This window comes from Crinia signifera, chromosome 7 (assembly GCF_055691185.1).
Source record: "Crinia signifera chromosome 7, ASM5569118v1, whole genome shotgun sequence".
Lineage (NCBI taxonomy): Eukaryota > Metazoa > Chordata > Amphibia > Anura > Myobatrachidae > Crinia > Crinia signifera.
In genome coordinates, this window is record NC_139223.1 from 169530122 (window position 1) to 169547393 (window position 17272).

A 17272-nucleotide genomic window follows, 5' to 3' on the forward strand; every position below is an offset into this window, starting at 1 on the left:
AAACCCAGCGCTTCTACTAATTGTTATCCATTCGCACATTGATTGACAGGAGGCCGGCGTTTGTCTGGGTGTGTGAGAAAAAAGTCCGGCGTGCCCAGGTATTTTCTGGGAGGGTCTGTGACGTCAGCTCAGGCCCCGATCAGCCTGTTTATATCACAGCCGGCATGTTAGGTCCTGGAATACGCACAGACCGCGCACACTCGCGAAATCATTCTATGGCGAGTGATTGCGACTGGATTTGCCGATTATCGCCGGGCTGCGATATTTTTCGCGAGCCATTCCTAGGCTTGCACGGGGCTGGGGCTTTTTACTGTGGCAACAGCTATCTGATCCCAGGTGCTGCTAAATTGGGCCACTGCGGTCAGGTCTGAATAACCCCCTAAGTGTGTAATAATATGTCCTCTTATTTCCTGTCCATTATAGGTCACCGAGTTCCACAATCTGAAATTCCCAGTGAATTTGTCCAACCCCCATTCTGTGGCCATGGTACTGAACCAACAGCCGGGAAAGCTGAGAGTGAAGGACCTGCGGGATGGTAAGAAGTCCGCCCATTATCCTTACACCAGAACCTCCTCTGCGCCGGACTGTAAGGGGTCTGGACCAGCCTGCATCATCTCTCCCGGTGTTTGTGCCCCGCAGGTCTCACCTTCCCCGGCATAGTAAGAGGTCGCCAGGAGAAAGAGACGCTATTCCAGCAGCTGGTGCAGCAGAATGTCACCGCCGAGGAGACTAATCAGCTGCGATGGTGAATGAGCTCCATTCTGTATTACTGCAGACCAGAATGTCACCCACTTGTTCATAACCCACGCACAAGTTCTGATAGAATAATTACAGTAGCGCAGTGGTGTTATGGCACCCTGTGTCTGCATTTCCCGTTAGATCAGAGATTGTGGTAGCACCCTGTGTCTGCATTTCCCGTTAGATCAGAGATTGTGGTAGCACCCTGTGTCTGCATTTCCCGTTAGATCAGAGATTGTGGTAGCACCCTGTGTCTGCATTTCCCGCCAGATCAGAGATTGTGGTAGCACCCTGTGTCTGCATTTCCCGCCAGATCAGAGATTGTGGTAGCACCCTGTGTCTGCATTTCCCGCCAGAGCAGTGATTGTGGTAGCACCCTGTGTCTGCATTTCCCGCCAGAGCAGTGATTGTGGTAGCACCCTGTGTCTGCATTTCCCGCCAGAGCAGTGATTGTGGTAGCACCCTGTGTCCGCATTTCCCGCCAGATCAGAGATTGTGGTAGCGCCCTGTGTCCGCATTTCCCGCCAGATCAGAGATTGTGGTAGTTTTGGCAGGTTTTATTGAATTACTTTGAGAGGTTATGGCAGCCGCAAGTGTACCACCAGATATGTAGATGTCCACGCCAGCTTACAGCCACCCCAACCAGTCCAACTGTAATTAACTGGTTTCTTGTTCTTATGTGAAGGACAATGTATTTTATTTTTGATACCTGTGGGGACCAGTGTGATTGTTTATTCCTGTGGGGACCAGTTGGTGTGGTTTGCCAATTTTAAAATATTCAAAGAAAAAAAATCTAAAATAAGAACACCGCTCTAAACTTTGTCCGGCTGCTGCTGGATCCACAAAGAGATAGTTCAACCTTAAACTATCAACACAGTATAAAAAATTTCGAAACATGGGGATACACCACAGCGCCAGACTTCTGGCTTTTTTAAAGAGTACTTCAATTAATCCAATAAGTCCACTTCTCATAGATTCCTACTGAAAGGCAGGAACATAAACCATCCAGCAACGATTCATAAACAGTCCTTCTTATTTTTCTTAAAGATAAATTATTTTTATTTAATCTGGTATTAGAACAGTTCCACCACCACTTTTAGATATAAAAAAATAGACAAAACCTTTTCTTAAAAATAAATAAAAAATTCCAGACAAAAATTGCTGACAAACAATCACATAAAAAAGCTTCTTATTTTACTTTGTCAAGGCACCTTGACAAAGACCCGTGAGGGAAGAAACGCGTAGGAGCAGCGGAAGTACGTCGCCAGTATCAGACACAGCGGGAGAAGGGGAGAGAGGAGAGGAGGGCTGATCAAGCTGACCGCGCGAGAAAGCTGGGCAAAGATCTAAAAAAAGCAGTGGGTGCAGCACGCAGCAATTAGCTGTGAAACATTGTTGCACTGGGACCAACAAGCCACCCCACACAGGGAATCTGGTGAGACGGAAGGACCGTACCCTGACCCGACTCCCTGAATCAAGTCACTGCGATCCCAAGGGACAGACTTCCCGGGCGCAGGAAAGGTGGGCGATGAGCAGCAGAGCCCATTACTCTGCACGAACGGCAGTCACTCTCAGAGAGCACAGGAAGCCGGGAATGAGGTATCCAGGGGGCTGTAGTGGCAGTACAGCCACCTGAGGGACTGTGATGGCAGCACGGTGACTGAGAAGCCACATCCCGGCATAGAACAACGGTCCTGCTAATATAAAGATCATCCCAGAGGATGGGTGAGATTGTATCACATTTCCCCGTTTTTTATCCCCTCACCCATCAGTAAGACTCTGAAAGGTTTTGGGTACACAATAGCCAAATATTCCCACAAAAATTCACCGGAACAACACCAGTGTGTGGGATTTTTGGCAGTGTAGATCATTTACCCCAAAAGTTCCGGTGGTTTGCCTTTATCCTTTCTGACTGAATCTGAGGGAAATTTATGTGATTGTTTGTCGGCAATTTTTGTCAGGAATTTTTTATTTCTTTTTAAGAAAAGATTTTTTCTATTTTTTATGTCAAAGTGGTGGTGGAACTGTTCTAATACCAGATTAAATAAAAATCATTTATCTTTAAGAAAAATAAGAAGGACTCTGTTTATGAATGTTTGTTTGCTGGGTGGTTTATGTTTGTCTTTCAGTAGGAATCTATGAGAAGTGGACTAATTGAATTAATTGAAGTACTCTTGAAACAAAGCCAGCTGTCTGGCGCTGTGGTGTATCCCCATGTTTAGAAATTTTTGAATTTGAAAATACTGTTTGGTGTGCCGCCGGTTGAAAATCACTGGGTTATGGTATAGAACACAGGTTCTCAAAGTCGGTCCTCAGGACCCCACAGGGTGCATGTTTCACAAGTCTCCTCACAGAGGGGTAGATTTATTAATGGTCGATCAGGGGAATATGCGCTATCCCCCGGGGGGGACACCGCCGGAGGGCGGAGTTAGCACTCCCCCGCTTCGGCCGGCAAGATGTTGATACATCTTGTCGGTGTCCCCTCCTGCTTCGCCTCGCTAATGAGACGAGGCAGGAATTGTTATAGCAGCGTGTTTAGCGTTGTGATCTACCTCTGAATCACAAGTGAAATAACTGGCTCCACCTGTGGGTCTTTAAAAATGTGTCAATGAGTAATGAATGCACCCGTGCGCCTGCCGGGTGGCCTGGAAAATGTGAATTGTATGGGACCCTGGGGACCGAGTTTGAGAATCCCTGGTATAGAAGTTCAGCAATGTCTAGATTGACAATGACTAGTGATTAGTTAGACGCCTAAAAATAGACGCCATCATCTAGATCGACAGTAAGAGAAAAGCAACGCAAACAAAAGGTCGACAGGAAAGTGGTTGACACCAGTTTTTCACATTTTTTTGTTGGTTTCTATGTCGACATAGACACCGTATAAGTATACAGCGTCCCCTCGCATGGCATACTATGTTATTCCCCCTCGATGTCCTCCAGGATGGTAAAGTATGAACAAGCCAATTAAAAAAAAAAAATCATGAAAACTCAAGTTGATCTTTTGGCTTGTGTCGACCTTTTGTCAGTGTGGATTTAGTGTATGCTGACCATTTTAAGGCATCTAACTAGTCCAGTCGGGTTGAGTCGAATCATTATCGATATAGACATCGTCCGTCCGTCGATCGGATAGCACTTTGAGAATACACAATACCTCAGTATATAAATAAACGCCAGAAGCAGCGGGATTCTCACTAGGCCCGTTATTAATTTGCTATGTAAACCGTCGCAGACTATGACAGAGATGCCGAAAGCCGCACACGCTACTGGAAATATAGGGGGTGATTCAGGTTGGTTTGCAAAAGTAAACTTCTTTAATGGACAAAACCATGCTGCACTGCAGGTGGGCAGATGTAACATGTGCAGAGAGAGTTCGATTTGGTCGGGGTGTGTTGTAACTAAAATCTAAATCGCAGTGTGAAAAAAAAGCAGCCATTATTTACTCTGCACATAAACAAAATATCTCCCCCATATATAACTCTCTCTGCACATGTTACATCTGCCCCACCTGCAGTGCGCCATGGTTTTGTCCATGAAAGGAGTTTGCTTTTGCAAACCAACCTGAATCACCCCATAATGCAGTGCAGTAGAGATTCTTTGGGCTGTCCCCAGTGTTTCCCGAGCAGCGGCTGTATACACCTTGCTGTAGTGCTGAGTTCTCTCTGCTGTTAGCAGGAATCGGGCAATGACGCATTGGGGGGATTACAGGTTGTATGTGAGTGTCCGCAGGTTCTCTCCCCATCACCTCCAGAACAGCCAGAGGTTGTGTGGTCACTGACACGTGACAGCTGGAATCCCGGGTCACAGTCCGTATACTGTAGTAAGCCATTGTGCACTTGACACATGACGGGACGGAGACAGACATGACAGTTCCCTGTTTACATGTTCATGTATCTGATTGTGCAGCAGCAGCAGCAGCACAACTGTTCTCACAGAGATGAGAAGGTTGGTCTGTGCGCCCAGTGTATAATGTGGCTGTGGGAACCTCACATGTGCTGCTGGTCCACAGACCTTCGTGCTGTGAAATCCCTGAACAGGAGCCAATCTGGAAGTGTCTGTTGTCCCTATGGGCAGGTTTCCAATCTCCTGGCCGGTTAATATATTATTATAATAGTAATAATCTCGGAGCCCTGCAAACAGACCTGGACAAATAACACTTGCAGTATGTCGGATATGGCCGATACTGCAGGAGCTGTTATGTGAAGTGCTGGAGTTTAATGGTCTGTGTTTCCTTGTTATTAGTCTTTATGTAGATACCAGAGATTTGGGCTCTGACGTTTGTCTCCTGATATAATTACCGGAATGTGGTCTGATGATGTTCTCTCTGTGACTAATGTGGTCACTAATGAAGTCCCATAACTTAAGGCAGGGAAGGGGAACCTTTGTTGCTCCAGCTGTTGTGGAACTATGCATCCCAGCATGCCCTGCAACAGTTTTAGCATGGCCAAATGGCAAAGCTGTAGCAAGGCATGCTGGGATGTGTAGTTCAACAACAGCTGGAGGGCCTCCATCCCTGACTTAAGGGAACAGTAGGTCTCTGTACAAGTTGGGACACGATGGTCTCTAGAAAGTGGACCATATGAGGAGGTATGGGCTTGGACATGGTATATGTATGGATTAGGAAACACGGGGCTCATTACTGCTGGGGCAAACTTACCTATTTTCTGGCTGCCCTCTCTGGGACAGGGCAGCCAGCTCAGGGGGGCGGGGCCACCAGGAGTGAAAAGGGGTGTGGCCACAGAAGGTGGCATCATTTTAGACACGCCCCACATCATGACTTCAGGCATTGCACTGCTGTGGGTGGGCATCATTTAACCCACGCACACCCCTGCCGAGGGGGTCGCGGAAGTTGGGAGGGGGGCCCGATTTCCGGGACCCTCCCTGCCATTCTGGGAAGGTAGGCAACCCTGCTGCTGGGGTGGATGGTTCTCTGTACTGGCTCCTATATGGATGGGTAAATGGGGCCAGAGGGCAGATTGGCCAGCGACTTAACAGGGAAAATTCCCGGTAGGCCGGCCCTTCTGTGAGGCCACCTGACAGCCAGAGTAGTGGCCCGCCCCCTCTTATCTCACACACAAACAGCCTCTGTCAGTTCACAGAGCAGAGAACCCGACTCTGCAAATATTCCCCTAATTCCCCCATACACACGGTTCAATGTGGTCTATTTTTTTTAATTCAATTTTGCTTATTATAAGCAACATCGAATCAAAATCAATTGTATTCGATTTGATCCCAATGCGCGGTATCAAAATCGATCAGGTTTTATTGTATTAATTTGAGAGGTTATGGCAGCGTCATCTATAGATGTCCACGCCAGCTTACAGCCACCACAACCAGTCCAACTGTTATTCACCGGTTTCTTGTTGTTATGTGAGGCCAATGTATTTTATCTTTGTTACCTGTGGGGACCGGTGCGATTGTTTGTTCCTGTGGGGACCTATATGGTTTTCCCCCGTGGGGGTCAGTTGTGTGCCTTGGCAAATTTAAAATATTGTTTGGTGTGTCACTAATTGAAAATCACTGAGTTATCCAGTAGGGGAAGGGGTGGGGATAGTTGTGATATTCGAGGGATTATGGTAATGAGTTGTGTGTCTGTTTATTAGAGGTTTTTGGGTTTGTAGTCAGTGTCAGTGGGGGGAGGTGAGGTATTATAATGTGGAGGTTTGTGGTTTGTCACAGCAGTTGGGAGCCAAGCATATTAAAACCAACGGCTTCCACACAGGTCTAGTGATGTACAGTATTAATCCCTTTTTGTTGGTGTTGGCTCCGCCTACATTTGATTAGGTGCCGCCCACATGAGGCTACTTCTAGAGATATTTCCAGGGTCACTCAAACCACCCGTGGATGGGGCTCAGTACTTCTGAGGTCCAGAAATTCCTCTTTATTATTACTTTATGTCATATCTTGACATATATGAGAATCCGTATCAGCCCTGTTCTTTATATATAATTTCTGTGTAACCCACCAGGCAGGTACACCTCGGCAGTGACCCCATGTCTCCCAACCAACGGAAAAGAATAACTGAGGATCGTCAAAGAGCCGAGGCAGAATATCAGGTCTGTAACATTCACACTCCGCTAACCCGCAATGAGAGTTTGAGTGCCGGACTTGCGGTCTCCTTACTAACACACTCGCAGCACTCCCATAACACACCCAGACCATTTTTGCATTTGTTAAAAGCCATCGCCCAGGGATGTCCAGCACCTTTCCCAAGACATTTATGATACACTCGGTTTTCCAGGTTTTAGGGATTTTCACATAGGCAGTAGCTAAAAAAAACGGAAACTTTGTGGACATTGGGCTTTCTCCAGTTGTCACACTGTAAAAACGTCTTTTATATCCTAACTAGTTAAAAGCCAGTGAAAGTGACGGCTTCTGCAATGATCTTTCACATTGAGCTGTGACAGTTTTTACTTTCACTTTGAGCTGTGACCGTTTTTATCCCACAAACTCTCCACGCCACCCTCAGTCCCTATCTGCTCCTACCTTCAGTTTCTGTTTTCACAGCTCCCTCTCTCCATATCCAGCGAGTTTGAAACAGTCCCTGCAAAAATTACTTTCACTTTCTGTTATGACATATTTTAGCACACATAGTGTGTCATTTGGTCTGTCGCGTGGCCTCTAGCGGTCAGTGGCCTACACCTCATAGAGGTGAGGAGTATTTAGCCTCTTCCATATATATAAATATCACTGATGAAAAGGAGACACTGCTACAGTCATAGGGCGGGGGGGAGAGAGACCCGAAGGCAAGAGTGAGGGAGCAGCAGGAGGAGACGCTGCTGCTGTCACTTGGAAGGGGGAAATGACACGAAGGGAGGAGGGAGCCCTTCTGCCGCTGATCTCCCCGGCGCTGACCTCCTGCAGCCATTAGGGAGTATACACGGTAGAGCGCAGCTGGTGATTTATCGCCAGCAGCCCTCCAAATCACTGGCAATATGGTCGCTCAGCGACCATATTGCCATCGATTTCAGCCAATATCGCCTCTGTGTGTACACACCTTTTAGTTTTACCTTTTTAATTTTTTAGGTCAGTGGTTCTCAAATGCGGTCCTTCAGGCACTGCAACTTGGACTGTTGTGGTGCCTTGAGGACCTTGTTTGGGAACCACTGGTCTAAGCGAATTCTCCCCAGCGCATATTTTGGTTACAAAATGTTCCTATTGCTATATGTGATATGTTACTAGCCTCCAGTGGCCTTCAGTAAACACCCCAATTCTGTGCATTGCAGGTGAAGAGAGGTCGCGCTGACCTTGGGCGAGAATATAAGAGGGAGGCTCTGTGCGCCGGATCACAGCGAGTGTTACGGACTGTAGCGCAGGTAAGTGTAGGTAATATTGTAACACGGTAATGTCTGTGGGCAGTATTCAATGAGAAAAATTTGCCGTGTTTTATGGCAAGTTTGTGCTTTTCTCGCGTTGGACGGATACTTTTGCTCTCAAAAAGCGAACAACCCTATTCAACGTGCACTTCTCGCCGTCTTTCTGAGTGATTTTCGCTGTGTCTCTCCATGTAGCAATTCTCCATCTTTTCATGGAGAAGTGGAATGTGAACTTTTTAAATAAAATTATTTTTTGTTTTAATTTTGGTGTAAAAAAATCAGGAATTTTATTCTGTGAAGGGGCATGTTATTTTTATTCATGTGCTTATAGCACATGAATATATATTTTAATTTAAAAAAAAAAATTTTTTTTTTTTTACACAGAGCAGCCAGCAGGGGGCCGGGAGCTCATTAGATATTCATATATTCACTGCACCCGATCATTACATATGCATGATCGGGAGAAGTGACTATACCTGGTCCCCTGCTGGCTCTGGGGGGGGGGGGGGGGGGGGCAGCTTTTGCTGCCTGGGTCCCGGGGAGCCCTCCTCCCCTCCACAAAAGTTCTGGGGCAGGCAGGGAGACTTCAATCTCCCTGCCTGCCACTGTCCACACCAGCCAGCCCTCCGGAACACAGCGAGTGTGCAGCGAATCCTAAACAGGATTCGCTGCACACGGCGATATTTTATATTGAATACTGCCCTGTGACAACATGTCAGTAACATGACGGATATTGTGTTCAGGGTTCCACGGTCCAGCCACAGTTTGACCTCTATCTGAATGACCTGTGGGCCAACAGAAACCGGGCATTGAGACGCTTCCAACAAGCCGCCCGCAAGGTAAGGGCTCAGTGTGCCAATGAATAGTACTCAGTGACAGTAGTGGGTCAAGATACTCTGTGTGTTGTTAGGCTGCACTGGAGTGAGGGTTAGGCTGTGGGGGGAGGAGTTTAGGCACTACAGTGTAGATTAGGGTTAGGCTGCACTGGCGTGAGGGTTAGGCTGCGGGGGGGGGGGGGGGTTTAGGCGCTACAGGGTAGAGTAGGGTTAGGCTGCACTGGTGTTAGGGTTAGGCTGTGGGGGGAGTTTAGTTTTAGGCACTACAGTGTAGATTAGGGTTAGGCTGCACTGGTGTTAAGGTTAGGCTGCAGGGGGAGGAGTTTAGGCACTACGGTGTAGATTAGGGTTAGGCTGCACTGGCATGAGGGTTAGGCTGCGGGGGGAGGAGTTTAGGCATTATAGGGTAGATTAGGGTTAGGTTGCACTGGAGTGAGGGTTAGGCTGTGGGGGGAGGAGTTTGGGCACTACAGTGTAGATTAGGGTTAGGTTGCACTGGTGTTAAGGTTAGGCTGCAGGGGGAGGAGTTTAGGTTTAGGCACTACAGTGTAGATTAAGGTTAGGCTGCACTGATGCAAGGGTTAGACTGCAGGGGAAAGAGTTTAGGCTCTAAAGTGTAGATTAGGGTAAGGCTGTGGGGGTGTGAGGGTTAGGCTGCGGGGGGGGGGGGGGGGGGCGGGGAGGAAGAGTTTAGGTTTAGGCAATACAGTGTAGATTAGGGATAGGCTGCACTGGTGTAAAGGTTAGGCTGCAGGGGGAGGAGTTTAGGCACTACAGTGTAGATTAGGGTGAGGTAAGGGTTATGCACTAAGGGAGCACAGTGAGGGTTATACACTAAGGGAACACGGTGAGGGTTATACACTAAGGGAACACGGTGAGGGTTATACACTAAGGGAGCACGGTGAGGGTTATGCACTAAGGGAGCACGGTGAGGGTTATACACTAAGGGAACACGGTGAGGGTTATACACTACGGGAACACTGTGAGGGTTATACACTACGGGAACACTGTGAGGGTTATGCACTAAGGGAACACTGTGAGGGTTATGCACTAAGGGAACACTGTGAGGGTTATGCACTAAGGGAGCACAGTGAGGGTTATACACTAAGGGAACACTGTGAGGGTTATGCACTAAGGGAACACTGTGAGGGTTATACACTAAGGGAACACGTGAGGGTTATACACTAATGGAACATGTGAGGGTTATACACTAAGGGAACACGGTGAGGGTTATACACTAAGGGAACACGGTGAGGGTTATACACTAAGGGAACACGGTGAGGGTTATGCACTAAGGGAGCACGGTGAGGGTTATACACTAAGGGAGCACGGTGAGGGTTATACACTAAGGGAGCACGGTGAGGGTTATACACTAAGGGAGCACGGTGAGGGTTATGCACTAAGGGAGCACAGTGAGGGTTATACACTAAGGGAACACGGTGAGGGTTATACACTAAGGGAACATGTGAGGGTTATACACTAAGGGAACATGGTGAGGGTTATACACTAAGGGAACACGGTGAGGGTTATACACTAAGGGAACACTGTGAGGGTTATACACTAAGGGAGCACGGTGAGGGTTATGCACTAAGGGAGCACGGTGAGGGTTATACACTACGGGAACACTGTGAGGGTTATGCACTAAGGGAACACTGTGAGGGTTATGCACTAAGGGAGCACAGTGAGGGTTATACACTAAGGGAACACTGTGAGGGTTATGCACTAAGGGAACACTGTGAGGGTTATACACTAAGGGAACACGTGAGGGTTATACACTAATGGAACATGTGAGGGTTATACACTAAGGGAACACTGTGAGGGTTATACACTAAGGGAACACGGTGAGGGTTATACACTAAGGGAACACGGTGAGGGTTATACACTAAGGGAGCACAGTGAGGGTTATACACTAAGGCAGGCATTCCGAACCACGGTCCTCAAGGCACACCAACAGTGCAGGTTTTGTAGATATCCAGGCTTGAGCACAGGTGACTAAATTAGTATCTAAGGGATTCTGATTAAACCATCTGTGCTGAAGCCTGGATATCACTAAAACCTGCACTGTTGGTGTGCCTTGAGGACCGTGGTTGGGAATGCCTGCACTAAGGGAACACGTGAGGGTTATACACTAAGGGAACACGTGAGGGTTATACACTAAGGGAGCACGGTGAGGGTTATGCACTAAGGGAGCACGGTGAGGGTTATACACTAAGGGAGCACAGTGAGGGTTATACACTAAGGGAACACGGTGAGGGTTATACACTATGGGAACACTGTGAGGGTTATGCACTAAGGGAACACTGTGAGGGTTATGCACTAAGGGAACACTGTGAGGGTTATACACTAAGGGAGCACGGTGAGGGTTATACACTAAGGGAGCACAGTGAGGGTTATACACTAAGGGAACACGGTGAGGGTTATGCACTAAGGGAGCACAGTGAGGGTTATGCACTAAGGGAGCACGGTGAGGGTTATACACTAAGGGAACACGGTGAGGGTTATACACTACGGGAACACTGTGAGGGTTATGCACTAAGGGAACACTGTGAGGGTTATGCACTAAGGGAGCACAGTGAGGGTTATACACTAAGGGAATACTGTGAGGGTTATGCACTAAGGGAACACTGTGAGGGTTATACACTAAGGGAACACGTGAGGGTTATACACTAATGGAACATGTGAGGGTTATACACTAAGGGAACACGTGAGGGTTATACACTAATGGAGCACGGTGAGGGTTATGCACTAAGGGAGCACAGTGAGGGTTATACACTAAGGGAGCACAGTGAGGGTTATACACTAAGGGAGCACGGTGAGGGTTATACACTAAGGGAACACGGTGAGGGTTATACACTACGGGAACACTGTGAGGGTTATGCACTAAGGGAACACTGTGAGGGTTATGCACTAAGGGAGCACAGTGAGGGTTATACACTAAGGGAGCACAGTGAGGGTTATACACTAAGGGAGCACGGTGAGGGTTATACACTAAGGGAACACGGTGAGGGTTATACACTACGGGAACACTGTGAGGGTTATGCACTAAGGGAACACTGTGAGGGTTATGCACTAAGGGAGCACAGTGAGGGTTATACACTAAGGGAATACTGTGAGGGTTATGCACTAAGGGAACACTGTGAGGGTTATACACTAAGGGAACACGTGAGGGTTATACACTAATGGAACATGTGAGGGTTATACACTAAGGGAACACGTGAGGGTTATACACTAATGGAACATGTGAGGGTTATACACTAAGGGAACACGGTGAGGGTTATACACTAAGGGAACACGGTGTATAAGGGAACACGGTGAGGGTTATACACTAAGGGAACACGGTGAGGGTTATGCACTAAGGGAGCACGGTGAGAGTTATACACTAAGGGAGCACAGTGAGGGTTATACACTAAGGGAGCACGGTGAGGGTTATGCACTAAGGGAGCACAGTGAGGGTTATACACTAAGGGAGCACAGTGAGGGTTATACACTAAGGGAACACGGTGAGGGTTATACACTAAGGGAGCACAGTGAGGGTTATACACTAAGGGAACACTGTGAGGGTTATGCACTAAGGGAACACTGTGAGGGTTATACACTAAGGGAGCACAGTGAGGGTTATACACTAAGGGAACACTGTGAGGGTTATGCACTAAGGGAACACTGTGAGGGTTATACACTAAGGGAACACGTGAGGGTTATACACTAAGGGAACACGGTGAGGGTTATACACTAAGGGAACACTGTGAGGGTTATGCACTAAGGGAACACTGTGAGGGTTATACACTAAGGGAACACGTGAGGGTTATACACTAATGGAACATGTGAGGGTTATACACTAAGGGAACACGGTGAGGGTTATACACTAAGGGAGCACAGTGAGGGTTATACACTAAGGCAGGCATTCCCAACCACGGTCCTCAAGGCACACCAACAGTGCAGGTTTTGTAGATATCCAGGCTTGAGCACAGGTGACTTAATTAGTATCTAAGGGATTCTGATTAAACCATCTGTGCTGAAGCCTGGATATCACTAAAACCTGCACTGTTGGTGTGCCTTGAGGACCGTGGTTGGGAATGCCTGCACTAAGGGAACACGTGAGGGTTATACACTAAGGGAACACGTGACGGTTATACACTAAGGCATGGGTCCTCAAACTGCGGCCCTCCAGATGTTGTGAAACTACAATTCCCAGCATGCCTTGCCACAGTTTTGCTATAAGGGAGTGTTAAATCTGTGGCAAGGCATGCTGGGATTTGTAGTTTCACAACATCTGGAGGGCCGCAGTTTGAGGACCCATTCACTAAGGGAACATGTGAGGGTTATACACTAAGGCAGGGCTGGGCAACACCGGCCCTCCAGATGTTAATGAACTACACATCCCAGGATGCTTTGCATTAGGTTTGCTATGTGGCCATGCTTAAACTGATGCAAGGCATTCTGGGATGTGTAGTTCATTAACATCTGGAGGGCCGGTGTTGCCCAGCCCTGCACTAAGGGAACATGGTGAGGGTTATACACTAAGGGAACACGGTGAGGGTTATACACTAAGGGAACACGGTGAGGGTTATACACTAAGGGAACACGGTGAGGGTTATACACTAAGGGAACACGGTGAGGGTTATACACTAAGGGAACACGGTGAGGGTTATACACTAAGGGAACACAGTGAGGGTTATACACTAAGGGAACACGGTGAGGGTTATACACTAAGGGAACATGGTGAGGGTTATACACTAAGTGTATACAGTTAATGTTAGGCATTATGTGGATACAGTTGGGCTACAGGTAGAGAGGGTTAAGGTTTGTTGGGTAGGGGGAGAGGGTTAGGATACTTGGCTACAAGGGTTAGGGATCCCCCGCATTGGAATGCATCTGTCAGTTATCTGACAACCGGCATCCTAAGTACCGGGATCCCCTACCAAACGCCATGCATCTCCCCAGAAGACATTACCACTACAGCTAGCTACATATCACAGTGTCCTACCACTCTGAGAATAATACACATGGACTGTGGGGGTACACAGAACCCTAATACTGATTGTGTTGCAGGTTCTTATACGATGCCGAGTGAACCTCCGATTGATATCTTTGAGGAATGCGGTGCAGGGCCGGAGCTCTGCGCTGGCAGGAAGCTCTGTGCTCGGTAAGACGTATGCAGATTATCAGTGTAATAATAACTGTATGTCTTTATATCATTTACATCCAAACATTGTCTTGTACAGACAGCAGCGATGAGGAAATGATCCACATGTTCCCATTACCCACTGATCACATTCTATCTTATGAGTTTCCTCCTTATCCTGCTGAGCCAGATGGATCAGTGAGTACAGATTCATTACTGGAAAGTTATATTATATGCACAGTCTGTGCTGTAATGCAGCGGTTCCCAAACGCAGCATTCAAGGTACCCCAACAGTCCAGGTTATAAGGATATCCATGAATAGGCGTAGGTTACTTAATGAATACCTTGGTCCAGTTGATTATATCATCTGAGCACAAGCAGAGATAATCCTGAAACCCTGTCTGTTGGGGGTGTTTTAAGGACAACTGTACTGTCTGTTGTGTGTGGTCTCTGCTGTAATGTCTGCTGTGATCTGTCACTGCTGTTGTAGTGTCTGCTATCTCAGCTGTCTGCCTTGTGTGCAAAGTATCTGCTGTGCTGTCTCTTGTGCTCTGTCTCCCCTGCGCCATCCTCTGTTCTGTCCTCTGTCCATGCTGCACCCTCCCCTGTGCTGTCCTCTGTATCTGCTGCACCCTCCCATGTGCTGTACTCTGTCTGTGCTGCACCCTCCCCTGTGCTGTCCTCTGTCTGTGCTGGACCCTCCCCTGTGCTGTCCTCTGTCTGTGCTGCACCCTTACCCTGTGCTGTCCTCTGTCTCTGCTACACCCTCCCCTGTGCTGTCCTCTGTCTGTGCTGCACCCTCCCCTGTGCTGTCCTCTGTCTGTGCTGCACCCTCCCCTGTGCCTTCCTATGTCTCTGCTGCACCCTCCCCTGTGCTGTCCTCTGTCTGTGCTGCACCCTCCCCTGTGCTGTCCTCTGTATCTGCTGAACCCTCCCCTGTGCTGTCCTCTGTCTCTGCTACACCCTCTACTGTGCTGTCCTCTGTCTGTGCTGCACCCTCCCCTGTGCTGTCCTCTGTCTGTGCTGCACCCTCCCCTGTGCTGTCCTCTGTCTGTGCTGCACCCTCTCCTGTGCTGTCCTCTGTCTGTGCTGCACCCTCCCCTGTGCTGTCCTCTGTCTGTGCTGCACCCTCCGCTGTGCTGTCCTGTCTGTGCTGCACCCTCCCCTGTGCTGTCCTCTGTCTCTGCTGCACCCTCCCCTGTGCTGTCCTCTGTCTCTGCTGCACCCTCCCCTGTGCTGTCCTCTGTCTCTGCTGCACCATCCCCTGTGCTGTCCTCTGCTGCACCCTCCCCTGTGATGTCCTCTGTCTCTGCTGCACCCTCCCCTGTGCTGTCCTCTGTCTCTGCTGCACCCTCCCCTGTGCTGTCCACTGTCTCTGCTGCACCCTCCCCTGTGCTGTCCTCTGTCTGTGCTGCACCCTCCCCTGTTCTGTCCTCTGTCTCTGCTGCACCCTCCCCTGTGCTCTCCTCTGTCTCTGCTGTACCATCCCCTGTTCTGTCCTCTGTCTCTGCTGCACCCTCCCCTGTGCTCTCCTCTGTCTCTGCTGCACCCTCCCCTGTGCTCTCCTCTGTCTCTAATACACCGTCCCCTGTGCTGTCCTCTGTCTCTGCTGCACCCTCCCCTGTGCTGTCCTATGTCTCTGCTGCACCCTCCCCTGTGCTGTCCTCTGTCTCTGCTGCACCCTCCCCTGTGCTGTCCTCTGTCTCTGCTGCACCCTCTCCTGTGCTGTCCTCTGTTTCTGCTGCACCCTCCCCTGTGCTGTCCTCTGTCTCTGCTGCACCCTCCCCTGTGCTGTCCTCTGTGCTGCACCCTCCCCTGTGCTGTCCTCTGTCTCTACTGCACCCTCTCCTGTGCTGTCCTCTGTCTCTGCTGCACCCTCCCCTGTGCTGTCCTCTGTCTCCCCTGCACCCTCCCTGTGCTGTCCTCTGTCTCTGCTGCACCCTCCCCTGTGCTGTCCTCTGTATCTGCTGCACCCTCCCCTGTGCCATCTTGTGTCTATGCTGCACCCCCCCCTGTGCTGTCCTCTATCTCTGCTGCACCCTCCCCTGTGCTGTCCTCTGTCTCCCCTGCACCCTCCCCTGTGCTGTCCTCTGTCTCCCCTGCACCCTCCCCTGTGATGTCCTCTGTATCTGCTGCACCCTCCCCTGTGCTGTCCTCTGTATCTGCTGCACCCTCCCCTGTGCCATCTTGTGTCTATGCTGCACCCTCCCCTGTGCTGTCCTCTGTCTCTGCTGCACCCTCCCTGTGCTGTCCTCTGTATCTGCTGCACCCTCCCCTGTGCCATCTTGTGTCTATGCTGCACCCTCCCCTGTGCTGTCCTCTGTCTCTGCTGCACCCTCCCCTGTGCTGTCCTCTGTCTCTGCTGCACCCTCCCCTGTGCTGTCCTCTGTCTCTGCTGCACCCTCCCCTGTGCTGTCCACTGTCTCTGCTGCACCCTCCCCTGTGCTGTCCTCTGTCTGTGCTGCACCCTCCCCTGTTCTGTCCTCTGTCTCTGCTGCACCCTCCCCTGTGCTCTCCTCTGTCTCTGCTGTACCATCCCCTGTTCTGTCCTCTGTCTCTGCTGCACCCTCCCCTGTGCTCTCCTCTGTCTCTGCTGCACCCTCCCCTGTGCTCTCCTCTGTCTCTAATACACCGTCCCCTGTGCTGTCCTCTGTCTCTGCTGCACCCTCCCCTGTGCTGTCCTATGTCTCTGCTGCACCCTCCCCTGTGCTGTCCTATGTCTCTGCTGCACCCTCCCCTGTGCTGTCCTCTGTCTCTGCTGCACCCTCTCCTGTGCTGTCCTCTGTCTCTGCTGCACCCTCCCCTGTGCTGTCCTCTGTCTCTGCTGCACCCTCCCCTGTGCTGTCCTCTGTGCTGCACCCTCCCCTGTGCTGTCCTCTGTCTCTACTGCACCCTCCCCTGTGCTGTCCTCTGTCTCTGCTGCACCCTCCCTGTGCTGTCCTCTGTATCTGCTGCACCCTCCCCTGTGCCATCTTGTGTCTATGCTGCACCCTCCCCTGTGCTGTCCTCTGTCTCTGCTGCACCCTCCCCTGTGCTGTCCTCTGTCTCTGCTGCACCCTCCCCTGTGCTGTCCTCTGTCTCTGCTGCACCCTCCCCTGTGCTGTCCACTGTCTCTGCTGCACCCTCCCCTGTGCTGTCCTCTGTCTGTGCTGCACCCTCCCCTGTTCTGTCCTCTGTCTCTGCTGCACCCTCCCCTGTGCTGTCCTCTGTCTCTGCTGTACCATCCCCTGTTCTGTCCTCTGTCTCTGCTGCACCCTCCCCTG

General features: G+C 49.8%; 1 protein-coding gene across 1 annotated transcript in view; it reads left to right on the forward strand.

Annotated features, from left to right (window-relative positions):
- CFAP221 (cilia and flagella associated protein 221) overlaps nt 1-17272 on the forward strand; it is an 85062-nt gene that overhangs the window by 34558 nt on the left and 33232 nt on the right. Inside the window, exons 10-16 of the mRNA XM_083154312.1 lie at nt 424-535; nt 640-745; nt 6704-6791; nt 7962-8051; nt 8795-8890; nt 13937-14030; nt 14110-14207. Coding sequence (XP_083010438.1) covers nt 424-535; nt 640-745; nt 6704-6791; nt 7962-8051; nt 8795-8890; nt 13937-14030; nt 14110-14207 — 684 coding nt within the window. The remainder of the gene's footprint in view (nt 1-423; nt 536-639; nt 746-6703; nt 6792-7961; nt 8052-8794; nt 8891-13936; nt 14031-14109; nt 14208-17272) is intronic.